Source organism: Gallus gallus, chromosome 10, assembly GCF_016699485.2.
Source record: "Gallus gallus isolate bGalGal1 chromosome 10, bGalGal1.mat.broiler.GRCg7b, whole genome shotgun sequence".
In the NCBI taxonomy this organism is placed as follows: Eukaryota; Metazoa; Chordata; class Aves; order Galliformes; family Phasianidae; genus Gallus; species Gallus gallus.
Window position 1 is genome coordinate 13,407,275 of NC_052541.1, and position 26,450 is coordinate 13,433,724.

General features: G+C 46.5%; 1 protein-coding gene and 1 long non-coding RNA gene across 4 annotated transcripts in view; one reads left to right on the plus strand and one right to left on the minus strand.

Moving 5' to 3' along the window:
• The window catches only part of NTRK3 (neurotrophic receptor tyrosine kinase 3), a 194,063-nt gene extending 167,806 nt beyond the window's left edge, over nucleotides 1-26,257 (plus strand). For 2 of the 3 annotated variants that reach the window (XM_046898912.1, XM_015291981.4), the window contains 2 exons: nucleotides 8,417-8,575; nucleotides 11,651-26,257. In XM_046898912.1, the coding sequence (XP_046754868.1) occupies nucleotides 8,417-8,575; nucleotides 11,651-11,836 (345 nt within the window). In that variant the 3' untranslated portion in view covers nucleotides 11,837-26,257. The remainder of the gene's footprint in view (nucleotides 1-8,416; nucleotides 8,576-11,650) is intronic. The other variant, NM_205169.2, reaches the window with a different exon arrangement.
• The window catches only part of LOC107054206, a 63,149-nt gene that overhangs the window by 2,509 nt on the left and 34,190 nt on the right, over nucleotides 1-26,450 (minus strand). Inside the window, exons 5-6 of the long non-coding RNA XR_006931138.1 lie at nucleotides 25,546-25,603; nucleotides 15,975-16,106 (exon numbers count right to left, since the gene is read on the minus strand). This is a non-coding gene — a long non-coding RNA (uncharacterized LOC107054206). The remainder of the gene's footprint in view (nucleotides 1-15,974; nucleotides 16,107-25,545; nucleotides 25,604-26,450) is intronic.

Below are 26,450 nucleotides of genomic sequence, written 5' to 3' on the forward strand. Positions count from 1 at the left end.
TAAGGACTCTGCTAGGAAAACCTGCACAGGCCAGAGAGCTGACCAGCAAGGAACAGTCCTATCTTATGGCAAAAACAGTCAGATGTGTGGGTTTGTGAAATGAGCTCAGTGGGGTGGGATGTTTGAGGCAGGCATGGAAAGGACGCATTCAGGGCAACATGAATGAGACCTTAGGTCTCAGAAAGTCTAGCATCATCTGATCACTAATCTGCAGTGGCCGAAATCATGTGTGTAGGGGTGCTGGGCATTGTCTTTGTGGTGCAACGTGGCTCTCCCTTCAGCACAGCTTACCGCTGGCACTGATGAGTTGAATCATTTTGTTAGTAGGTGTGACACTGCAGCCTCCGATAATGAGCTCTTTATTTTAACGTGGCTTGCAATGTGTTTGTGTGAGATACCATCTGTGCTTGCACTGCCTTCATTAGGAGAAAAGCGTAAGCATCTTCTGGAGTTGTTTGGTATTTCTGTCATATTTCCCTCCTGAGAAACCATCATTCAGTGAAAGGGTGAGAACTTATAACCAAAGGAAAGCACCATAACCCCAAGTGCTTAAACAGGCTGAAAAAGCCATTAGAGATGGCATGACTGGAAACCATCCTTGGCTGGCCTATAGGAAATCAGCTAGAAGGAATGATCCAGCTACTTCATTGCTTGTCATGGCAATGCACTGAGGCCCCATCCGCTGATCTAGCTGTGTGTTTTCAGAAATGGAAGGAGCAGATTTCTATTTTAAATGGACTTCCAACTTTTGTGCCTACATACTATGATTGCACGTGAATGTTCTGCCCAATTTTTGGCTGTAAGAGGTGCTATTAAGATCTGTATGAGCAGAACGGAGCATCTGACCCCTCAACATCTCCGTGTGCCGTTATAAATGTGTATAGGCAGCCCTGGTAAGCCAACAGGCAGTGTGCTCACCCAACGCTCACAACAGCAGGCTGTCAGATCCCATGCAGAGAAGGACTGTTTCTACTGGGAGATCCCATGCCCTGGGTTGTATTAAATTTGTGTCTCTGTGCTGCCGGGCCTACGCTCACTGAAACTGACATTAACAAGAAATAGATTTCCAAACAATCTAGCCTAATGAATTTTGAATACTATTATGATTAATGCCAAGGCAGTTGAACTGATTATCCAACATCCAGAAGTTAAGTAATGGAGCCTTATCTAAATCATGTGGAGTCGTCAGTCAGGAATGGCTCTGGCTATGGAGAAAGACGAGGGGAGGCACTGTCAGGGCAGAGAGAGAGAGGGACGATGGAAGGGGAGATTATGAGATACCAATCTAAAAGTATTTAAGTATAGAGTGATAGCACATGCAAGCATTTTATTGGTATTATTTCCTAGGCTGCATTTCTCAGGCCACTTTGAGACTTCGTTTTTATATCACCAGGTTAGGATTTATTGGTCAAATCATCTTCCTACTTTCTGGAGCCAGAAACTGAGCTGATTTGCATTCTCTGTGTCACTGAAAGAGTAGAATCCTGATGGATGTGTTTCTTACACTGTGATGGTTTAACTTAGCCTCTATCTGATTAGTATTTGAGCTATTAAGTACTTCTTGTAGTATTACCAGCTCACTGCAAAATGATAATGCAGATCAGTCATGGACGATTTCTGTTGCTACTCACAGTCTTTGCAGAGTATAGATTCCCTTTGAAGTTGGAACCAGCTGAAAGCTGTGCTGTTTCATGGGTATTGCACACCCTAGAGCATGTCTGCCCTAAAAACGTGTGGCGTCTCCTACCTGGTGGAGACAAATTGGTCGGTCCATGTGGTGCCTGACAAACTGACTAGATGGTGATGGGAGTTTAAAAGGGTTTAGTGCTGTAAATGTGGTGCCCATATTGGGGCTGTGGAGCAGAAGACCACTGAGGTCGCCATCTGCATGTAGCCCACTGAACCAGCCCAGCACTGTTTGCTTTGCAAGCTGCAGTTACTCTGCCCCTGTCCCTTCCCAACTGATGAGGTATGGCCAGAGGTCCTTGCAGTCTGTGTCCTGTGCTCATGTTGGAGATGATGATTTTTGGCAGACCACTCTTCTAGCAGTGGGTAGCGATGCTCTGAGTTACGGGAAGAGAGAGGAGGGATGAGCTATGGTAAGGAACACACCAAATAGATTATTGGCAAACATAATTAAAAATATATGCGCGATTACTCCTCTGTTTCCCTTTTCTTAACCATCCTCTGCATTACCTCTGGCATTTTTAGATGGCAGATAATGTAACTGAGAGGACTCCTGGGTACCGGCAGCTCTTGGAGAAGCAGTGATTTATCTCAGGCCGTTCTGAGGTAGCAGAATTTACCTCTAGCTACAGCCACCCCTCCAATTCTGCCCTCCCCCTCCATTTGCATAAGTAATTGGCAGCTTGTTAATGGCTCATTAGGAATGCTGGAAACCGTGGGATTAAAACACACTCAGTGGAGCAGAAATGAGGGGAAAAGGGAGAAAGGCCACTGTCCCTGCTTGCAAATTACACCGCTTGATTCAAGGCGATTCAGAATTACAGGTCATAAAGCGACGAGATTGCTAAATGGAGGAAGGAAAAACAATGTCAATGGCAGGCTTTATTCTTAGGCTCATGTTTAAACACAGTACGTGCGTCTGGGAGGGAAGAAGCAGTCCCTTGCCAAACAGTCCTACTGACAGCAGGAAGGTCTCACCCCCGTCTCAGCGTTGCATTAACCCTGTGGAGCTCTCCAAGCTCCTGAACAAGTCCATCTGGCTCTTTCCATCACCTCCCAGCGGGGACGTTTGGTTCCTTTCCCTGCACAAGTCCAACCCTCAAGGCAGTGGTGACCCACATCTCCCCTGCTTTGGGCTGTGCAGGACACCCAGTGCGGCTGTAGGCGTGTAGGACACACAGCGACGGGTCGCTTTGCACCATGTAAACCTCCCTAAACCTTCTACATACATGTTGGAAAGCGTCTTTGCTCACTGGTGAAGCAGACAGCGGGCTGCCAGGGAGAAAGGGTTGGGTGCAGAGTGATGATGGGATCGGGTCTGCCATTCCAGGACAGAGGTGCAGGTGTGCAGAGTGATGCATGGTGTGTACAGGGCACACGCGCGGTGTGGATACAATTAAGCTGAAATAGTTGTTGGAAGCTTTTTTGCTGCTTGTTAACTGTTTTTATGCCCATACTGAGCACAGTGGGGACAGCACAGGCGCAGGACCTGAAGGCAAGAGCTGTGCTGAGAGCGTTTGCAGGAACATCTTTAGAATAGCTTTGAAGAGGAGGAGGGAACTGAGGCTTCAGCCCCAGCTCAGCCCAGGGCTGGTACTGCTTAAGGCTTTTCAGAGTCAGGAGAAGAGCTCTGGGAGGGTAATACTGGAAATGGTGCTGTCAAAGATACAGGTAACGCCTTGCTTTCTGATGAAACAGAAGGGAAATTACAGATAAAGCACTGGGGAATCACATCCAGTCACAACACGCACTTAAATGCAGCTACCTCTAATGTAAACTACTTAGGGACTTACGAGCTTGGCAAGGTGACAGTTAAGGCCATGAACTGCGGGACAGCTAATGTTCAGCAAAGCTCAGATCTGTCTGTGCGTCAGAATTAATCCCTCTGCTTTGCACAGAGTGCCCAGGAATCTATCAGGACTCTCACACGTGAACTGCTGGCACATCTGATAGCAAGCAGAACTGCCTCAGTTCTGTTGGACCCAGCACTGATGGAAGGAAGGAGTCAGGGCAGAGCATTTCCCAGGGATCACACAGCTCCTAGGACATATGTTCACGTGCAGCCCAGCCTAGGATGGCAGCCAAGTCTTCAATTAAAGAAGAGCCCAGGTTGTCCCTGCCTACAGCAGTCAGGGAATGCATGTCCTATCACTAGGTCTAAAAAGAGGTGATGTGTTGAGTGGATTCTCCTGGAGAGAAATAGAAGCAAGGTCCTCATGGTGGGTATGGCTTAGGGGCTGCTTTAGGGTGTGATCCTGGAACTAGTAGGGTTCAGGAAGGGGAACATGGGACTGCCCATCAACACCCACCTTTACTGCTTTGAGATCTGCATTCCCATGCGTTCAAAGTTCTCCTGAGGGCTTTTCAGCCCTGCTCTGGTTTGGTTGTCCATGTTTTCCCTGTGAGTGGCCCTAAAGGAATATGTTGCACTGCCTTTGCTGAACACTGCTGTTCCGTTACCTGCTGCAGTTCTGCCAGGCTCATTGGGGATGGCATGTCATCTTCCCTTCCTAATCAGCTGGGTGTCAGAAAGCTGGGACAAGGAGAACTCTTTCCCTAGACACCAGCTTTTCTTCGTAGCAGACAAACCTAGAGCCTTACTACAATGCTACTTGTACGTAGCACTTATATAGCTTTACATCTTCAAAGTGCTGTACTAGCATTAAGTAATTATCACTCTCCCTAATGGCCATTAACGCTGCCCTTTCCCCAGCTCCCCAAGGTTCAGCTGTAACACAGCAATAAGCTGCTATGAAGGAGAGGCTGTTTATCTCGCGGTCTGTGGGCTCAAACATGTAATGCGGCTTCATAACACAGCCCCGGTGCCCTGGAGTATCCCAAACATGTGCCATACCCAACATGCGGTTGTAACCCGGGTCATGCCCTTGGGAGTATCTGTTAGGAAGCGATGGAGATGATACTGCAGTTTGGAGATGGAGACAGACAAAGGCAACTTTGGCAGCTGAGAGGATGCGCACTGATTGCTCTATTTATTACTAGGATAGTACTGCAAAGTGAAAGAGCAAAGCAGTGGGAATAACATGTCAATGTGGGCATGGGGAGTTGATCTAGGGAGAGAAAGTTAGAGAGCTAAAAATGTCAAGTGAAGCTCGACAGCCATGGCAATGGGATAAAGAGGCCAGTCTGCAGGTCTGTGAAGCATTAAAATAACAAGGAAAAAGGGTGAGCTTGGCAGCATCAGGATTTAAGGGGGGGAACAGCAGAGGATTTACTTGCTGTATTTACTTGAAAGCAAAACTCTCTTCCAGGCTGTGTAGTGCCTCAGGGGGAGATGTGGCAGCGCTGCTGTCTGAGGACACTGCATCTGTAGTAGCCTTGGGAAGTGCACCTGAGTGGTGGATGGGATCTCCCAGGCGTGGCTCCTGGGGGGTGGAGGGAAGTGGAGTGGGAAGATGACACTGAGGAAAGGTGGGGTAGGTTTGCCCAAAGCAAACTTTCAGCTCTTGATGACACAATAAGGATTCTGTCAAGAGCCAAGGACACACCATGTAAACTAGCTCAGCAAAAGCTCAGCAAAAATCTCTCTACACACAGATATATAAATAGATATATATAAAATGGTACCATTTTGCTTTCATGCTTTTGGCAATACCTGGTCCTGCAAATGAAGCATGCAACCGTGGCAATCATGTGCAAGTCTGTGCTGGCATAACACAGATCACAGCCACTGCATGTTATGCAAAGGATTTCTGTCATCCTGGACACACTGCTTCCAATGGCATCAGTAGCTCAATCCATCTGTGCTCAGCTCTATCATTTTGCAACATCAGCAAACAGCAGCACACAGCTGACTGCAGGCCAGGAAGACCCAACTTAGCGTTCACTTGCCGTACAGCTTCAGAGCAGGGCCTTTCCCTGCCTTCCTGCATCTGTTCTCTCATCTGTGAAATGGGAATGTTAATCCTAATCAGTCTACAAGGCGGGTAGAAAGGGACAGTCAAAGGAGATGCTGTAAAACATAACGCTCGGCCTAATGGTGCTAAGCTGGGCGCTGGAGTGGCTCTGTAGACGATTCAGTTGATGCCTGTTCTGCTCATAGTTAGCTGGTAGGCCAGACTTTGCATGTGCTCTCAAAAATGTGACACCCTATTGGAGATGCAGAGGATTCTTCTGAGGTTCCCACCGATGAGCACAGCTGAACCATATGTTGTTATGCAAGCAGTTTGGGGCATTGCTTAATTTTATTAATTTTATATATATTTTTTCCCCCCAAAATGAATGTCTTCGTTACTACTGGATTTATTTTTAGTAAGACATGCGTCTCACGTGACGCTGAGGGTGAAGATGACTATTTGACAGTTGCTGGACTCTACCACATGAGCTTAGCCAAGATTGTGTTGTCACGTCCTTGGGACAGCTATTGACTGTGTGTGTCACTTTACTGGCAATTTGTCACCCAGATGCGTCTGGAGGAGACGAAAGACCTCGACTGCATTATAGTTCATTACAGCTAAGATGGGGTTACTGGCTTCTGTGCTGCTTTCAGGGCCAGACTCTCAAGTGGTGTGACTCAGGGCACTCCCATGCACGCAGTACTGCTTGTGCTGCTTGTGTAGGCTGAGGATCTGGTTCAGAGATTCTGATTGCCACTAGATCGGTTCAAAAGAGTGTGAGATGGGCGTTGTGTTAGCTGTAATCTCCGATGATTCTCCAAGATTCAGGATATTGCACATGTAAAGAGCTTTGTAATATGTAATCATTTTGAGACTGCCGGAAAAATAAGAGAGCTAGGGCTACTTAAGGGGAAAAAAATAAGCATTAGCTCAAAACAATTTCTGCAACAATCAAGTTTGATGTATGTCATGTTCTATCGATAACATTTCCTTGGAGCCCTTCACTAGAAGGGAAAGCAACTTGTAAAAGCTAGGAATGAAGGAAAGAGCTAAAATTGCAACCAGGGTTTCAAAGGAACAAACAAAGAAAAGAACATTTCCACTTCCATTAAGGGAGTTCAGAGCAGCAAGCTTTGACCATGCCAGCCAAGGCGACTCTGCATGGGAAGTGTAGAGCTGCAAGGAGTTTTATCTCCGTGCATCACCGTTCTGAGTATCTCTGCACTTAGGAATGAAAGATGCTCCCGAGACTTTCTGAACTGCTTCTCTCTTTTGCAGCAAGAGGCTGTTTTGGAGGTAGGAGCAGGTCCACACAGACCCCTGAGCACAGTGCTGTGAGCCCAGGTCTGAATGCTGGCAGACCTCAGAGGAATCTGGCCGGCATCCTCCATGCAGAAACCTGCTAAGCATCGGACCCATCTCACAGCCTATTCCAGCACTGCTCCCACAGCACTGTCCCTCCTGCTTCCAAGAAATGGGGCTTGGCTCTGCACTGGCCCTTCCTCATGCTGGTTCAGTTTTAATCAGGCAAAGAAACCTGTGGGAGCGTGGGGAAACCAGGAGCTTGGGAGACAGCTTTATTAGTACAAGAAATATTTTCACTCCATCTCTCATCACCACGAAGCCCTCGGCCACTTTATCCTCAGCAGAAAGAAGTGCTGGACTGGTGGCTGTGCAGCTCCCCGTGCCGGCTGGGTTTATCAATTAGCTGCTTCCCCACAGATGGTGCTTCTTGTGTAGGACAGAAGAGAGAAAAAAAAACTTGCCCTGCTCAGGCACACTTGTTTAGAAATCTCTGGTGAATCTGAAGGTATATCCATCTGCTTTCAAGCTGTTTGCATACGTTCACCTGCTGTGTTCACGTGCCTACTGAATCATAGAATCATCTGAGTTGGAAGGGACCCTTCAAGGCCATCTGGTCCAACTGCCCTGCACTGAACAGGGACACCTACAGCTGATCAGGTGCTCAGAGCCCCGTCCAGCCTGACCTGCAGTGTCTGCAGGGATGGGGCACCCACCGCCTCTCTGGGCAACCTGTGCCAGTGCCTCACCGCCCTTACTGTATAAAACTTCTTCCTTATATCCAACTTTAATCTCCCCTCTTTTAGTTTGAAACCATTGCCCCTTGTCCTATCACAGCATACTCTGCTGAAGTGTCTGCCCCCTTCTTTCTTACATCCCCATTAGATACTGAAAGGCCGCAGGCCCTGATAGAGAAAGGACCTTTCCCTTTGAATACCCCAACGGGACATCACCTTTGGCCTCCTCCATTTCCGAGCTCTCCAAAGAACTGGCTTTCCTATCTCCATTAACCACTGGGCATACCCATGCATGTACGAGCCTGTTCTTTACCAACAAACCTCCATTTACATATTCAGAGCACTCTTCAAAAAGGCCTGTAGCACAATTTTACAACATCTTTCACACAATTAGGTGATGAGCAGACGCTTTAGAAAGCCTCACCGAGGAGCAACAAACCCCACTCTGTACTTCTGGTGGGTGCTGAGGCCCTACAAAACCCACTGCGGCACCGTGCAGAACACTCTGCTCCTTGCCTTACCTCCTGGTTCATCACTATAGGCTTTGAGCGCACCCTTGGCATTTTGTTGTTTTATTACTTTACAAGCCCATTTTGGGAGGAGGGGACATCATTTATCTTGATATATTTCACTCCCTATCCATCACGCTAACCAGATGGGATTGGTGGGTAGGCCCATGGGTGGTCGGGGAGGCTGTATCCAACCCAGGTCTTTTGAGCAGCTCTGTGTTCACGTAGCTCACGTGGAGGCCCCGAGTCCGTCCGTGTTCCATCAGAGCTGAGTGCTTCCTCAGGGCTCTGCTCACCCAGATCTCCTCATGCCTTTTTCCTCATGCAGGTTGGAGGACACACCATGCTGCCTATCCGCTGGATGCCTCCGGAGAGCATCATGTACAGGAAGTTCACAACGGAGAGCGACGTCTGGAGCTTCGGGGTGATCCTCTGGGAGATCTTCACCTATGGGAAGCAGCCGTGGTTTCAGCTCTCAAACACAGAGGTACAACAGCGCTGAGATACCTCAGCTGGAATTTGTGCTTCTTACCATCTCTCCTTTCCAGACTTCTCATGCACTGATGGCTCCTACCTTGGCACCCACGATAGTTCCTTACTGTGTCGTTTTTCAGGCATAGAGATAAAAATCTTCACATGGGAGAAGCTTAATTATCTCCATTAAGAGCTGGAGAAATCGGGGCATGCAGGAATCAAATAGTTCTGCCAAAGCCATGGGTCATCCCTGGTCTCTGCCTTCTAAATTCCTGACACACCTCCATAGCCATCTTGGGTGGTGACACAAAACACAAATTATTGCTGGGACGTGTGATGCTCTGCATGTCCTCTGCTCTCTTTCTCCTTATTTTACACCTGAAACTCTTACTGCATTCTTCACTTTCTGACAAAGTGTTTAAAGCATGTTATATGGCACGTTTCTTTGGGTCTGTTTGTCGCAGGGATACCTATTCTACGTTTTGCCCCTGTTCACTGAGGATGTGACCCAAGGGGATAGTTTGTCCTTGTTATTTCTCTGAATAACAAAAGCTGCAACCCATCATTGTAGGGCTGCACTGTAAAAAAGTTGAGGGAAGGATGGCTAGCATGAGTGGAGTGTCAGAGCTGAGGTTTGAGGCACATCAGCAGAAATGCTTTGGAAGATTTTTGCTCAGAATAGCAGGGGATATGATGGAAGAGGAGCAAGATGCATTGACAGAGCAGTGTGTGGGAACCTTGCACATTTTCAGCCTACTGTGTATCTAATGGATTTCAGAAATTTCACCTTTTGTAATGAGAAACGTACATTTTCTGCTTTCTGGATACAGATCCCTTAATTAAGTGAGTTGCAGAGATGGCAAATCCAAGGTGTTGCTTTACATCTCTAATACCTGCCCATTCGTGTGCTCAATGGGGCCTGACTGTATATCCCAAAGTAGCACACGCAAACATTTTAGAGACACAAACAATGGAATAGACAGCGACAGAAGTTATTTGTCACGCTACTTAATGAGCTGCTCTTGCATTTCCCTAGGAAGGTAAATACAAACACAAATGAGCACATGTAGCTCGTACCTAGGTGAGAGGCATTCTGCAAGAGAGCTCAGCTGCCCCCATGCTTTCTGCCTCAGTTTCCTTTGCGGGTAATAGGACTCAGAAATGTGCCCCAATTCTTATAGGAGAAGAGCTAGTTAGGATCTGCACAGATGCAGCTGTATCGGTTTTCCCACCATGGAATCACAAAACATTTTGGTTGGAGTAGACCTCAAAGATCACCTAGTCCAATCATCAGCTCACCCGCACCACGACCACTGACCGTGTCCCCCAGTGCCACATCTTTATGTATCCTGAACATCTCCAAGGATGGTAACTCCACCACCTCCCCGTGCAGCCCATGCCAGCACAGCACCATTCTTTTGGAGAAGTGTGCAGAAGCCAGGTAGTTGCAGTGCTGGTGCCTCTACCAGCTCTTGCATGGTGAGGCATCAAAGAAGTGGCTCTGCAGCCATACAGCCTAGCTGGCCAAACACTAGTCCCTTGGGTGAGGCCATTAGCAAGGTGAGCATGATCCCTCCTGCAAGTTCTGCACGGTCTCCAGAACACTTTTAGCAAGTTTGTTCAAGGTTGGCAAAGACCCTTTCTCAGCAGAGGGATGAGGCAGGGAACCAATTCATCTGAAAGCCTCAGGCAATGCATTAGCTTCTGCCCATGCCCTTCTGTTGTCCTGGAGAGGCAGGACCCACTACTGGGCTCCTGAGCACATTTAGGATGCCTGCCCGAAACCATAAGTTACCTTCGACCCCTCCCATATGTCAACACTGCCAACAGCCTTACAGCCATGCAGGCTCTTCTCCATAGTGCATCCTCCTCGCTCTGCTTTAAGCAGGTCCTAATCTCTCCCCTCTGCATTTATTTGCAAGCAGCAAAGCGATAAGTATCTGCTGAGCTGTGCAGCAGGTCCATTACTATTCATAAATGATAAATTCCAAACGCCCCTCGCTGGGTGGCTTCCCTCAACACACTGCTTGGGCTCTGCATTTGTCTGCAGAGCATGGCAGGTCACTCGTGCTCCATGATGCTGGGACGCATCAGCTCCAACCAAGGAGGGCAGGAGGTAATAGCAGCTCTCTGACAAATCATACCATAGTTTCCTTTGCATCCATTCCTCCAGTGAGCAAAACACAAACAGACACTTAGGGGATGCCAGTGGCATCCTTCTAAATAGCATTTCATGCTGTCCAAGAGCTCACATTTCTCTCATTAGCAGCACTGACCTGATAGAGAGCAGAGTATTAGCACTGCAGGTTTTTTTTTTTCTCTAGCAAAGATGTGATTTGAGATGAAATTTTGTTTTTTTCCAGCTCCTCTTCTATTGCAAAATGAGGCAAAGCTGCCCTTGGAGATGAAGGTAGAAAGAGATGCGCTGAACTCTCTTGTAGAACTCTCCTGAGCTTTGCAATGGAAAGGGCTCTCAATTTTCAGGGAAATAAAACAGCATTTCAGCTGTGTGAAATATGAAAATATTAATTTAGCTTGTGAATTTAAAGGCTTTTTATTTTCTTTCTTCAATTATCAGGAAAATACTGACAACTTCAATTAAAACTTCATGCAATTTGCTTGTGACCTCCTGTCTGGAGGGTGCATTAAAGTAGATAGGTGTCAAAAGAGGAAGAGGCAAAGTTGCAGAAGGAAACAAACTTTTCAGTGTTAAACCATCATTAATGACTCACAAACAGGTGAGCAATGAGGATCTGTAAACCTCTTGGCTCCTCAGCATTCCCATTCCCTAAATGAGGCCCTGGCACAGCTGCCCATAGACCTGTGGATGCCCCATCCCTGGAGGTGCCCAAGGCCAGGTTGGATGGGGCCCTGGGTGGTCTGAGCTGGTGGGGGCAACCAGCCCATGTCAGGGGGTTGGGACTGGATGGGATTTAAGGTCCTTTCCAACCTAAGCCATTCTAAGATCCTATGATTCAAAATGGCACCACATTAGTCAAGAAGCAAGACAGGACATGATCCAGGACAGGATATCATCCAAGAACTGCCCAGCTTTTGCTCAGTGTTTCTTTTTCTTTCTTTCTTCCAGGTCATTGAGTGCATTACCCAAGGCCGAGTTCTGGAAAGACCTCGAGTCTGCCCCAAGGAGGTTTACGACATCATGTTGGGCTGCTGGCAGAGAGAACCTCAGCAACGGCTCAACATCAAGGAGATCTACAAGATCCTCCATGCTCTGGGCAAGGCCACACCAATCTACCTGGACATCCTTGGCTAGCAGTGGCCACTTGTCAAAAGTCCCCAATCCTTCCTTCCGTCCTTCCTTCCCTCCCCCCCTCCCAAGTCCTTTGCCCCTCAGCTCCCAAACAAACATCTTCATATAAACTCAAGTGCCTGCTACACATACAACACTGAAAACAAAACGAAACTAAAAGCAAACCAACAAAATTCCCACAAAACGACGACCTGTAAGGCAGTTTGGCTTATATATATTTATAGATATCTCTCTATATATAACTTCCACACCAATACAGAAAGACGCTGCTGTTACAGAAAAATTATAAGACTTTAAAAAAAAAAAAAAACCAATAAGGGAGAAAAAAAGTACTTAAATATATATATAATTAAAAAAAAAAAAAAAAGGAAAGAAAGAAAGGAGAAGGTATCTTTCCCCCGAGCAATGAAGCAGTGGGTTGTCATCCTGCTGTGAGTACGGCTCGGGCTGCTGGGCAGGGCTCGAGTCTGGCTACGGCAGCAATGTTAGCTTGAATAGGTGCTCTGGGAGGAAAGCCCTGCCCTGGTTGTATGATATGCACTGAATGTGTAAAATCAGTCCTCCCTTCTTGTCCTTGCCTCCCTTCCTTCTTCCCAGCCCACAGGTGATGGGCACAAAGACAGGGCAGTGCCCCTGGATGAATTCTCTTTTACCAAACCTTTTCTTCCCCCTCCATCCTTCCCGGTCCCTCTCTGCCTTTTTCTTCCCTTTGACATTTCAGGACAATTTTTCTAATTTGCTGATTCTTAACTGTATAGACTCAAGGCTTTCAAACACACAGTCAAAGGATTGTGGCACCTACGGGTATAACACACACCGGGAACCAGCTGCCCTCCCGCAGCCAGCGCGTCGGATGGGCCCAGCCCTCCCTCCTCCCTCTACAGTGGAACTGAAAGAACCCCCCCGGCTGTGGGGGGTCCTGGAGACCCATTCCTGATTCATCCCAACCCATTGTGGCGTGCGAGACAGGAGTGCCGTTCGTCTCAGTGCCCAGTGGAGGTGGCGACGTTGGGAGGAACCCCTCCATCCCCCATCACTGCCTTTTCTCCCCACCCTTCGTTTTTGTTGGGGCCATGGGATTGTTACCAATCCACAGCCAAATTAGTGCAAACCCTCAGCAGATAGGGTTGCATCCCCTGTTCTCTGTTTGGGGGAAGGCTGCAGCATGCAGCTGCAAGTGTGCCTGCATCACAGCTGGGCACGCCTTTGGGGTCAGCATATTCTAGTGCCCTCCCTCCTCATCCTCTTCCCTTCCCCATCCCTGCCCCATGCCTCAGTCCAAGCCTTAGGCACAAGGCAGTGTGTGGCCAGGGAAGCGGACAAGGCTTGCGAGATGGCTGGGAACCTCCCAACACCTGCCTGCAGACCCCTTGCCATTCTCCTCACGTCCCCATCCCCTGAAAGGATTGATGCATCTGCCTTTGAGCTGTTGTGAAATGCAGAGGCTGAAGAATAGCTCCACAGGCAGCCCCGGGAGGAGGAGGGGAATGAGGGGAAGGTGCCTCCAGGAGCAGACAGCTCAGCGGATGGCTGCAGCAGCCAGCCTTGCATCTCAATGAGGATAAAGGGCTGACAGGCAGCGACAGGGGGTGCTGGGGACAGCCAAGGAGAGGCTGAAGCATCCTCCCTAAAACCCATCTCCCTCACGCAGGAGATTATCCTGACCTGGGGAAAGACTGAGTCAGAAATGAATCCTGCCCATCCACACCAGGCTGAGAAAACAAAACCTTCCCTGGGTTGTTTTTTTCCTCCAGATAGCGGAGGGTGAGGGGGAACCTCAGCCTGGCAGATGCTCTCAGGAGGCAGTGAGCAGGCGCCACAGGCACCGTCAAGGCAATTGTAAAGGCGACAATCGCCAGCACAAAAATAACCTGCTCGGATGCGGTTCTTGTCTGGAAGGGAATGCAGACAGGGGAAGAGGCGATGGAGATGGGATCTCGACTCCTTCCCCATGGCCAGAGCAGTGTTCTAGGCCAGGATGCAAGAGGAGATGCGTAAGTCTGAGACCTTACTACAGCTGGCTACTGGAAGGGATGATTTTGCATCCCCTCCTCAACCTCTCTGTCTCTTGCCAATCTCTACCTCCCACCCCTGGCTCTCGCATGACCTGGCTTAAGGTGTCAAGTGGGGCAGGGGACGCTGCTACAAGGTTTGTGGTGGCTGTGGGTTTAGACTGTGCTTGTGCAAGCTCAGAGTGAGAGAGGATGGGTGGCAGTAAAAACGTGCAACCTCCCCCTTTCTGGTTAGATCACAGACAGAGAGCCAGTCTCATGCAGCAGAGGCTAGACAGACTGCCACTGGGCAGACACCAGCAGCTCACAGCATGGGCACCAAAGGTGGCATGGTCAGGGTCAGGGTGTGAAATGGCAGTCCACACACACAAACAAGGTGCCGTGCTACTCCTCCATAGCAAGTGGAGTCAGCATATTCTAGTTGGGAGAGGATATACTCCCTCTCTGTTGGGAGAGGATATCTAGTTTTCCTCATTTACAACTTAGGCTCATCTTTGAAGTGAGAAAGATTGGTCGAAAAGTTGCTAGACCTGCAGTGGCTCTTTCTGCGTGTAGGCTGCTTTGGCTAAAAGGACTGGAGACTGTATCCAGGGAGAACACGTGATGGTGGTACCAGTCCAGTGCCTCCAAAAGAAAACTCTTCTCTGGGGCTGCCTGTCCCGTATCCCACATGGTCTCTTGCTCTTGTGGCTCTCAGGCACAGTGCCAGATTGTGCAAAGCCACTGTTTTGTCCACCCTCCTCTCTTGCTCTTATGCTCTCATTTCTCTTTCAGCCAATTTCGCTGGCCTTTAAACAGGCAGATTACCTACAGTCACTGTGTTTCCATAGTCAATGCTATTCCCTTATAACTGTTCTGCACAACAGCTATATCCTCCTTTCCCTCCTCCTTTCCTCCTTGTGTCCTCCTCAACACCACTACGCGTCCCTTTGCCAGCTCTTTGTACTGTCCTGACAGCGAGGTGAGCTCAGGAGCCGAGCATCACACCTGGACTTGGTGCAACGTGGTTAGGAATAAATGGTCAATGAGAGGCAAGGAGATGGGCCCCCAGAAGATGTGAAGTGGCTCAGGCTGTCTGTCTGCTTTACCGTTAGCCCCACCAAGTGCAGTGACTGCTTTGACAAAAGGTCCTTTTGTCAAAGCTCATCGGGAACAATTGCTCAGAAGAGCAAGATAAGATGCACTGCAGTGCTGGCTCCCAGCAGCTGCTGCTTTATGCCCGGTGGCCTGGTGCTGCTGGATGGAGGTTTGTTGGTGGGGAGGGAGGGAAGGCTCGTTTTTGTTTAGGAGACATGACTGAAACTGCTGCATACCTTTTTGGTCTGACACTTTTGGATGGGAAGAGGGCAAGCGTCTGTGCTGAGTTCCTGCTGAACCCCGAGACCTCATTTCAAGCACCTTCCCTGGAGCAAAAGCAGAGCTGCCCATCAGCGTGGATGACAGTACCTTCCCTGCAGGGAAAGGGGCTCCTGTGGGGGTTCTGCCACTGCTCCACTGCAAACGGAGTGAGGAAGAAGAGCAGGTTTGGAGGGAAACCCTCACAGAATGCCTCAAATCTAAGTGTGGGAAGTGTATGGAGACAAAGAGAAATGAGTTCACGATCTTTCTCCGTTTTCAAGAGAGATACTTCCTACACCCCCGTCTGCCACGAGGGGAGAGCTATCTCTGCTGCCTGGTAACACCAGCAGGTCTCACCCAGGTCCAGGGCAAACCAGACCTTATTGCCAGTGACTTTCTAGAGGGGGTTGTTGAAAAGAAGATGGGAGCAGTGCTGGTTTGGGCACTGCTGAGAAGGGGCCACGGAGTCTTCCCCATCCCAGCAGCATCCTGCTTTCAAGCACCAACTCCGTCACCTACGGGTGTCACTGACACGATGCCTTCTTGGTGGTTAAGGTGCTATCAGTGCATGGTACAGATGGCAATCTCATGCCAGGGCTGCAAACTGTGGGCAGTGAATGTTTCTCCAGTCATAGGGGCTCATCTGTGACCTGTCTCGCTTCTTTCTTCCAAACAGTTTTCCTTCCACCATAGTCTTGTCAGGTTGCAAGACAAAAGCTAAAGCATAGCTAAGGGAAGACACGCAACGATCTGCCAGACTAGAAGCCCACCCTGTCTCCCACAAAACTTACCATTTGGTCCTTCCAAATGTCCCTTGATGCATACGTTCTGGGGGCAGAAAAGAGCCTGCATTGCCTCATCTCAGGCCTGTGCCTGTGTCCATGGGATGCTGAATTGCAGACAGGTGGCTCTGGGAACATGTGCTGCACAGACAAACACAAGAAATGTGGAATGCCTTTAGAGAGGCTGCTTGTTGAGAGACATCATTAGCTTCGAGCTGTCTGCTCGTCCCCCGGAGTGGGTGGAACAAGGTGAGAAAATATGTGGGGAAATAAAAAAGCCAAGGGAAGGGAAGGGCTGGTTGTCGAAGGCGAGTATCTTGGGCTGGGAAATTGAGACTTGTTTCAGGAGTGTGGCATAGAATTTTAAGTAGCACAGTGGATACAAGCGAAGAAAAGCAAAAGAAAACAGCAACATGCTAGAGCACCAGGAAGAGCTAGCTGTAACACTGGGCAATGCTGGTTAAAAAAGGAGACAGAAGCCACTAAAAGCAAGGGACCGTTTACCCAGGCAGAAAACAAAACAGCCAAGGTTTATGCTTGTTTATGATTATTTTCTTTTTTCAGTACCTAAATACAACTGTAAAATGGCATTATGAAGTTATTACCAGGAACATGGTACTACATGAGCTGGTTTCTTTCATGTGAAAGGCTCTTCCTAGAAATCAAGTGCATGAGGTTCCAAATTCCAGCTATGGTTCAAAGAATGCAGACTTGGGTCACTGCAAGCCTACAAAGCCATAGGTAGTTCTGAACATGTGATCATCAGACATTCATGTGCAAGTCTGAATGGAGACAGTGATCTGTTTAGCAGTGTGCTCTTAAAAAGTTTTATTGAATCGGGCTCCATTTTTTTCCCCATAAAATGTCTACATTCTTTGCCCCACTGTGACTTCAAGACGGTGATGTAAAGGTGTAGCAGAAATGCTAATTCACAGTTTGAAACAGTGATTGAGCACCTGGTGGGGAGGCAGGACCAACCCAGGGGAGCTCAGGTGCATGCAATGAAATGCATCTGAGTGATTGGAAAGGGTGGAGCCAGGATCCACCCCTTCCCAGACCTCATTTAAGGGCTGGCAGTGGAGGTGAGGGTATCTCACTGGATATCCCTGCCTACTGGAAATCTTCCAAAGGTAAGCAGGTTTTTTTTTCTTTCTCTTTTGTTTCTGTGTTCACAGCTGCTACATTTGGGCTCGTTCTAATTTGCTGCAGCCTAGGATTGTGCCACCTTACTATTTTTGCTGTACTTCCATCACGTTATAGCTTTGACTTACAAAAGGTAAAGCAGATAGCTAAGTATTTGGTGAATTATGTCTATCTGTTGATAGAACAAGGGGAAGCTGTTTCAATCAAAAAGAGAAGAGATTTCAATTGCATAAAAGAAAAGTAGTTTTCTTATGGTAAAGATAGTGAGGTAGTGGCACAGGTTGCCCAGAGAGGTGGTGGGTACCCCATCCTTAGAGATGCTCCAGGTCAGGCTGATGGAGCTCTGAGCACCTGATCAGCTGTAGGTGTTCCTGTTCAGTATGGGGGAGTTGGATCAGGTGGTCTTCATGGGTCGTCTCTTCCCAGTTCTATTCTATGACCCAGCCAGGAATCAGATAAGCTAGTAAAGCTATAGCTCACACTGTGTGTTTCTGCAACAGCTGTAGGTGTGGTCTCTTGTAAAGCAATGGTGAGCATAAACAAGCTGCATAAATGGGCTGCTGGCTGTGATGCCATGGTACAGTGGCTCCTATGATAGTTCGAAGTTGAGTACACCAACAGGGCTCCTCTGTGACAGTCAGGCACAAGCGTACTTAAGCAAATCCCAGAATGGTTGTTCTCTATTCGAATGCAGTGGCTTTCTGATGGAAAAGAATATTGCCCTGGAACTTTGGCATAGAATGCAGCTAGTCTCCAAAAATAGACAACTCCAGTCTCTGCTTTCCAGGAATGGTCAAACTTGCTCAACTCTAAGGAGCCCCTCCTAGACTCTTGTGTTGGTACGCATTTAAGGTTTATTTAAGCAGCTGTGAAGTCCCCCAAAATGGGAATGTCTCCTGTTTTTCCTTTGCCATTCTCATTGCATGCAGGAGTTTCAAGCCTGGTGAACGTAGGAATCTTCAAACATTCATTCAGACTGGTAGTGTCACGAGTGACACAGGCTGTCAGTTGCTGTTCCAAGAGGAAAGCAGGAGCATTCGGTCTCTTCTATATCTTTTATTCCCTGCTTTACTTACTGCTTTTTTTCCTTCCCCTCTTTCTGGGGCTGAACTAACTGAGCTGATAAGTTGCTTTCATCTCAATGTCTTTAACTTCTCACAAACCCAATCTGAGAGGTCTTCTCACATGGAAGGAATAAGCAGTGTCTCCTCTTTCTTCTGCGAACCCCACAATATTAGCATCTCTCCTAAGAGAAAGGAGGCACAACAACTCTAACCATTGCTTCCTCATGCCATCAGGAATCCTCTGTGGGAACTGATCTCCTGCCCAGCACAAGTGACTGATCCTACAGCTAAAACCTTCAGCAGTTGTTCAGTCGGGGTGTTTAACTGCAGAACTACTGGTTTCTTAGGACAAGGTCCCAGCAGGGAAGGACTGAAATACCTCTAAAGAAAAATCACAGCTCTGGGAGGCCCAGATATTTTTTTTTGCATGCTTTCTCTCTCGGCTGGTTTCCAACCTCTGCAATCTATGCTGCTTGATATTTAGATAGCTGAGTTGCTGCATTCACTCCCTTCTGAGTACAGAGGGCTGGTGGAGCTGTTTGATTTTGAAGTGGAAGGCAAGATAATGCTTCTCCCCCCTGCCCTCTCCTCTTTCTCCCTGTGCAGCTCCTGTCCTTGCAGTTCTCAGGACCTGACTAGCAGTTTTTAAATGAAGCGAAAGTCTTAATGTGAGGTGAATCCTGAGACCACAAACAGTCTGGACTTCAAACAGTGAGAAAATTGGCGCCGAATGATTCCGCACACAAAGCAGAAAACTTTCATTTCCTGCAGGCAGGATGGAATTGACTGTTATATTAAGACTTCAGAAGGAGCACTGCCCCGGAGTAATTTCACTGCTGTCAGGCAATGTTGACATCTAGATTAACCTCTGTGCAGTGAATTTTACAGCAAAGCTCATTGTAATGCATGTGGGGTATCTCCTGTAAATCCCAGCTGAAGCCCACAGTGTCCCACCCTTCTGCACACGAGAAGGGGTTGGGGAGCAGCCGCTATCATTTTTGACCCCAGCAGAGCGTGACTCTAACCTCATCCAGGCCACTTCTGCTGAAGCTGATTTCCTACCCTGCCACAGTGACAGAGCTTCCAGACAGTACTTTTTTTAATTCCCCGAAGAGGCTTACATCACAAAGCTGACTTTTTTTCTTTTCTCAGTGACAAACAGCTCCCTTCACACATCCACCCAACAACACAGACCTAATTAAAAAGCACTAGTTAACCAGTGGCAATTAGCTGCTTGCACTGATTAACTCCAAAACATGCAATCCCTGCAGTGCAGTGATCAGACCTGAATGGCAGATAAAATCCCAGCTGTTGAGAGACTATGGCATCCAACCCTACTTACCAGCCCACAGGTGCATTAGTAGCTCTGCCTACCACACCAGAATTGCATGAATTAAAGAAGTGCACAGTGCAAGTCAGAGGACATGGCAGAGGAATCTCCTGACTCCTGAACTCAGTGCTCATGTTGTTAAGATGGAAGGTTAGGCCAGAACCAAGCTCTTTTGTCCTTTAGTGTAAGAGCAGGCCAAGCAGCAAGAGTTCCCAGGTAGGAGCATCACAGCTTCTTTGCTTTTTTACTTGTGAAGACAGTCTTTTCTGTGGTAAACCTCTGAGCTCTACCATTTCATGGAAAGACAAACAAACCACTAACATCTAAAAAAACTGGAAGGGGAAGGGAAGGAAGTTATTTGTTTGCTATAGCTGCACCTTCTCCTTCATACCCTTATTTTCAAACTCCTTTGCTCAAACTCCAGATTGTTCTGCAGTCTCATGCAGAAAGTTCTAGACAAGACACAGGCTATCAGGTACAGAATAGGTTAGTCACTAACCCTAAGGGCAAAATCCCACTAGTAGTTCTAGGAACATCAGAGCAACCCATCCTTTCACCAATAGGTTTTTTTTTCACGTGTTTGTCAGAGTCTTTGGGTAGCTTCTGAAGAGGTGACATGCCTGTAGTTCATCTCATCTTCAAATGGAGTTGTGTGCCCCTGGCATTTCTGAAATCAGTCCCATCAGGAAGATTTCTTCAAACTAACATTTACTATTCCCAATCAGAATACAGCTGAAAAGGCTATCCAAGGTTATAAAGAAGGTCAAGCTGTTGCTTTGGACTGAGGAAGGGATTTGATGGACCAATTTAACCGCCACAGCACATCAAAACCTGGTGGCTTCATTTAAAAAGTAATGAGTATTGTATTTCGCTTTAGACATCCGTGCATTAGTGTTCTGCAAATATGATTTCCTCTTTGTTTGCATTATTGATGCCATAAAATGTCAGACACATTAAAGGAAAAAAAAAAAGAGGCCAACCTTTGGGGTTTGGAATGATTCTGGTTGAATTGCAGTTGGGTTACTTTCCCTTTTATTTCCCATGGTAGTGATGCACTCTTACTCATTCTGCTATTGCTTTACAAAGAGTTCTCTGTAAGTGTATTTATTCAGCCGACCATATTTCAGGAAATGCATAACCTTGATATTTTTTTCTTGCTTTATGTGGAAATATGTGTATGCGTGTGTTGGGGGGGGGGGAGAGGAGGGGTAGGGTGTGGGGAAGTGGGAGGGTGGGGATCTTTCAAGAGCCTTCAGATGCTTGGTAGTAAGTTGTTTCTCTGCAATGCTGTCTGACACCCTTCTGCTCAAGTGGTTGGATTGATTTCATCTGAAGAACTGACTTTTGTGATCATGATTTGAGGCCTTCTGGTTTTGCTCTGCCCAGAATCTTAGTCGTTTGCTTTCACCATTCAGCAGCCATCTGCTGTCCACAGTGGTGCCTAGATGTCTACACCACACAGATTACAGAGTACTTGAGTCTCAGGCATGTGACAGAGGAGTTTTAGCTCCTTCAAGTCCTTGACCAATGGCAAGCTTGCCGATTTAGTTTGGTTCCTAGAGTCCTCTTCACTTGAGGCTCCCTAACTACTGTTCCCAAGGCAAATACTATTATCTGCTAAGTGTTTTTTCTCCCAGACTATTAAAGACCGCAGGCTTTAGTAGCCACATAGCTTCTATGTTAGCAGTCTATAACAAATGCTGATCTATTGTTCAATATTCCTGTAATCTTTTTGGAAGAAAATTCTCTCTTAAAGTAAGAGAAAAACACCCTCCCAATTTTTACACTTTTTTGTTTGTTTGTTTCTTACCTTTTCAAAGTATTTTGACAGGCTAGAGGGAAAACTTGTCTGTCAGTCTGTCCTCTTAACTTGTTTCTGCTTTGGTGCATTCACCAGGGAGCTCAAACACACGGTTTGTGTGGTTTCCCACCAGCTTAGCTAGCATGAGAATTAAAGCATCTCTGTCTTGACAGTAAAAGTGGAATGGGGTGGAATTTTCTCCCCTTTGAAGCAATTTTCATCATTGGTAAGATTTCTCTTGAGCGTTTCATTACAGTGATGACAAGACTTGAGAGCAGGTTGAGAAGGATGCAATGAAGGAATTTAAGGAAGGGACTCAACTAGGAGCTGGGCTTCAAGGTTAGCTGTTCACCAGCTAAGCCCTCCCTTGCTTCATAAAGCAAGAAGCCCCCACCTCTTCATTAGCAGCTTCTTGTTTTGATGGCCTTCAGGTGACCTCCAGATCTTCTTATCTCCACAGATCTATCTCTGGAGTATTCAAACAGCCCAAAGAACAGACAGTAAGGTCTGAACGGGCATTTAATTCAGTGTCCTTTTACTCCTTTTTCAAAGGGGCAAAGATGGTGAAAGTGCCAAAACAGGAGAAGTAAAAGCAGTGCAATTTCTTTTTTAAACAGAAATATTTAAGATGCCATGAAGCAGTACCTATAAATATGCCTTGAAATGTTGAATGAGTGCAAGAAGTCTATTTGATTTTGTTTTTATGCCTGTAATTTCTCTCTCCAAGAATTCAGCTGTTACTCAGCCCCCAGCGGGTTGTTCTGATTGCTGGAGAGATGGTGGGGATTGATTCTGGCTGGGATCTGTTTGAGTCTAGACTCATTCTCATGTAGCTAGATTGAGACAATAGAAATAATCAGCAAGGGACTGAATTGTTGTTCCTGTGTAACTAAACCTTCTTGTGCAACAGCAAGCTAAATTCTGAAGGATTTGAACACCCATAACTTTGTCTGAAGTCAGTGAAAGCTGCGGATACTGAAGATTGCTGAGATGTTAGGAAGAGAACAGTGGGAGAGAGAAGCAAAATTCTAAAAGGGAAAAGAAAAAAGAAAAAACGCACAACGCTGTATATAAAAAGAGATTAGTTGGTTTATAATATGAAAATTCCACTGTTGTAAAAGAATCAGAAGAGAAACAGAATCCTATCAGCAAAGAAAATTGACCATGAAGACAGGAGCAGACCTCTATCCTACAAACTTCCCCTCGCTTTTAACGATGTCCTTTGTCTCTTTCTGCTAATATAGGACAAATCTTGTCTTACAGCTTTCAAGAAATCTGAAATTAATGTAAAAGTCATGTCTGGGTAAGGAAGTGAGAGATCAAACCCGGTAGGATGATGCAACAGCTGCGCAGCCCAGCATCTGTTCAGTAACAAATGTTTTTTTATTGCACTTTGGTTTTGTTTTTTTTTTTTTAAGCCCTTGTTTGAGGTTCAAGTATTGTTCACAACAACAGCAAACTACTTCAATCCTCAAGAATAACAAAAACGACCCTAAGTAAGGGGGAGATTGCCATGTCTGACCAAGTGCTGGAGCTGCTTCCCTGCGCATCAGCACCGCGGACAGAGGCCCCACCTGCTGCGCTTGCCCTCATTGCCTTGTGCAAAAATCGTTGGCCAATATCTCTTTTCAAGTGACGGAAGTGGGATGGTTAAAAACTTATAACAGCTAATCTAAGAGAACAATAATTCCCAGAGTTAAACCCTCTAACCCATTTTTTTTTCCCACATTATTTTTCCACCTATGAAGTCGACGTCTCTTAGCTGGAGTGTGAAACGTTATCTTCTAGTCTATTGGGACAGCCTGGCATATGGAGAGTGACTGTACTGTTAGGAGTGCAGAAATTGAGCATTTATTTTAGTGGCAGGATCATGTGATTTTTCTTTGCCTATCAGCTAAATTTACTGTTTCTAAAGCACAGGGAGACAAATTTATTGGAAAATTCAAAGCAAGGGGCATAAAAAAAATACTGTGGACCCTGGAAATCATTTCAAGATCAATCTATAAAAAAAAGTTGCATTACTATGTAATGAAGAACTGTCAGAAAAGAGTCAGCTGAAGATGAAAAGCCATGTACAAAAGAGTAAGCATCAACAGCCAAGGCTCTGTATGGAAGTGCAGTCATATCTCGCATTTAAAAAAAAAAAAAAAGAAAAGGTTCTTCAGTATTCAGATTTCTCAGCTGGCATTCTTGGGATTTCATCTGTTTCTTACAGATCATATTGTAGAGGATGAGACTTAAATTTAGGGCTGAACATCTCCCGAGCCTCATCATCTTCACGAGAATTTATTTTAAAGGGCCATGAAGGTCCATTCTATCCCTAAAAAACATACACTGATAAAGACAGGACAGAAGGGTGCGGGGAGGTATTCCTCCCTCCCTAACATATACATCTTCCTGTTACCAGTTTCCTCTGTACTCCTTCCTCTATGCACTCCCCTGCAGTGATTGGCAGTCATGACTACAGGACATCCAGACTGAGACATGACTGAGACACAGTGCCTCAGAACTTGGGAGTAGCAATATCGAAAACAGTGAATTGTGGTCAGATGTCTGATGCTTATGGCCATCCAGAAGTCAGGGGACTGTAGAAGATGATTTAATAATGAGCTCAGAGAGCTAATGGTGGTGAAGGAAGGGAGCAAGGAAGTCTGCTGGAATGCATGGAAAGGAAGGAAATGGTCCAGGATTTGACTCTCAGTGAGAGGTCAGAAAATAATAGTGTATTAAAAGTCAGAGGTGGAGGGGGAGCTGAGGCAGAAGAGATGAGGGATGGCTGTGAGGAAGCAGTCACTGCAAAGTGATGCATGTTCACCTGAAGGGGTCCTGAAGACTTGGAGAAACTTTTCTGGGCTTCTCTCAGACCCGTCTTCTCTGCAAGTTACTACCATTTTCACTGTTTATTCTTCTGACAGCTTTTCTCTCAGCATAAACAGGCTGTCTTGTCTTGGTGCCGCCTCTCCCCCCCTATCACTGCCCCTGCTCAGCCCCCACACTCTGCCAATTCCCTGTGTGACAGCAAATTGCCTTTTCTTCTTCTTCCTTTTTTTTTTTTTTTTAAACAAAAGTGTCCTTTGAATTTTCAGCTAAACTGGGAGGCAATTTCTTGCATGAGAGCTTTGTATAGATAGGCTTATAGCTGAACAAAAATAAATAAGTAAATACACTAGATAACCTCTCCCCTGCCCACCTTGTCTTAACAAAGTGCTACTTTCCACACATTGTTTCAGTAGAAATTAAGGATTTTTGAACAGGCAAACTGACAATGATTCAGCCTTCAGCAAGCACTACTGCTCCCTCTGTCCCTTCTGTCAAGCAGGAAGAAGGCAAAGTTTTCTCAGGTAGAGGTTAAGGACGCATGTAACCTTCCTGGGCAAAGACTGTATGGGGTCTTAAAGCCATGTTTTGAAATAGTGCAGTGTGCCTCCTGTGATTTATGTGTGACAGCTGTGTTTGGTGCAATGTTGTCATCCATCCATGGTTTGCGAGTCTGTATCATGACTGAGGCAGAGAAACCACTGTGGTTGCCCATGCTGGCACTCTTGGCACAAGCAGAAACACCACCCTCCAGAACATTACAACCAGGGCAGTGCTCCTACACTCAGCTCAACACTTGAGCCTTATCGGCAGGCTTGTCCCCAGAAGGTGCTGACACACAGTTCACTCTGGCAGAAGTGTGGCTATTAGAGGTGGATGGGGCTAGATCTCAGAGGAAAGACATTTTGATAGAGATTTTGCTGTTACTATTATTTAAACCAGCTTATTTTAATCTCTGTTAATATTACTGCAGAAAACAAATCCTCTGGTGATGCTTGCTGAATTGATTTTTTTTTTTTTATTTTTTTTTAACCCCATGCACTAATCCATGTGTTTGCTTAGTTTGGGGTTTCCATCTTTCAATTTCTATTTGCCATCTTGCAACTGAATTGCTGGTTCTATTCACTCTTCTCCCAGCTGGAAACAATTCAGGATATCCCTGTAGGGAGTGCCCAGCAAGAGCACCATGGCTGCTATCTCTGCCTGCCCAACCCACCTCCACTCACAGAATGAGGTAGCCTGATCTGGGTATTGGCCAAGGTAGGGTCCCTGCTTCTCCTCTACCTGCCACCTTGTATGGATCGAGCACACTGCTGCCGTGGAAGGGGATGACTGATACAGCGCTAGTCCAACTTACAAAAAGACTTTTTAAATTAAAGATTTGCAGTGAGGTCGAGGGACCTTGTAAAGTGCTGAGGTATTTACCTTCTCCTGGACCTTCCCTTCTTTCCTGCCCTTCGTTGTCCCTAATCCTCTCCCCAGCCTTGAAATGAAACAGAAAATTATTTTTTTAAAACTGTGTTAATATGTTATGTTTAGTATAAACGATGATTTAATGGCATCACCAAAGGTCATTTTTTTTCATCACCACATTACCACCCCAGCCCTTGACGCCATATGCCCTCTTCTCCCGCTGATACTACTGGCCCTCCCTGCCATTCACCTCGAGCATTCCCCAACCCCTCCCTGCCCCCACCACAGCATATCACACCCAGAGATGTGCGTCAGGTTCAGCCAATGACCACTGGAGAACAGATTTCCCACCAAACCACCACAAACTGGAACCATTTCCACTTTCAAACTAACCGGTTGCTGCAACTGAAAAGCAGACTCACTTCTTATGTCATTTTTTTTTAAAGCCTTTTATACCTATTTACATGTGTGTGCACCCTGTGTACACAGGGGTATCTGTGCATACAGATGCACATGAATCTCTCTCTCAAATATGAATATATTGTATGTTAGAGCTGTAAATATCCCTTGGTCATGTGTCTGTGTCTTCTTCAAAATATCATATCTCCGCCGTGTTACGTTAACAACTCCACTTACTGATCGATGAAACTGTGTGTAGACCTGTACCCTCCTGACATAGTTTATGTAGCTATCTCTTCTCAAATAAAGTACAAAACTACTACAAGCTGGTCCTCCTTTCTGTTCTATCATCAAAAATCTGCTTTAATTTATAAAAATCTACACTGAACTACACTTCCCAACCATCCCAACGGCACAGGCACATCCAGATCATGCTTTAGACCTGGTCAACAAGCGTAACAGGTATAACAACATTTAGTAAATCTATAGCTGAAATGTTGTCTCAAGTGCTTTAAATG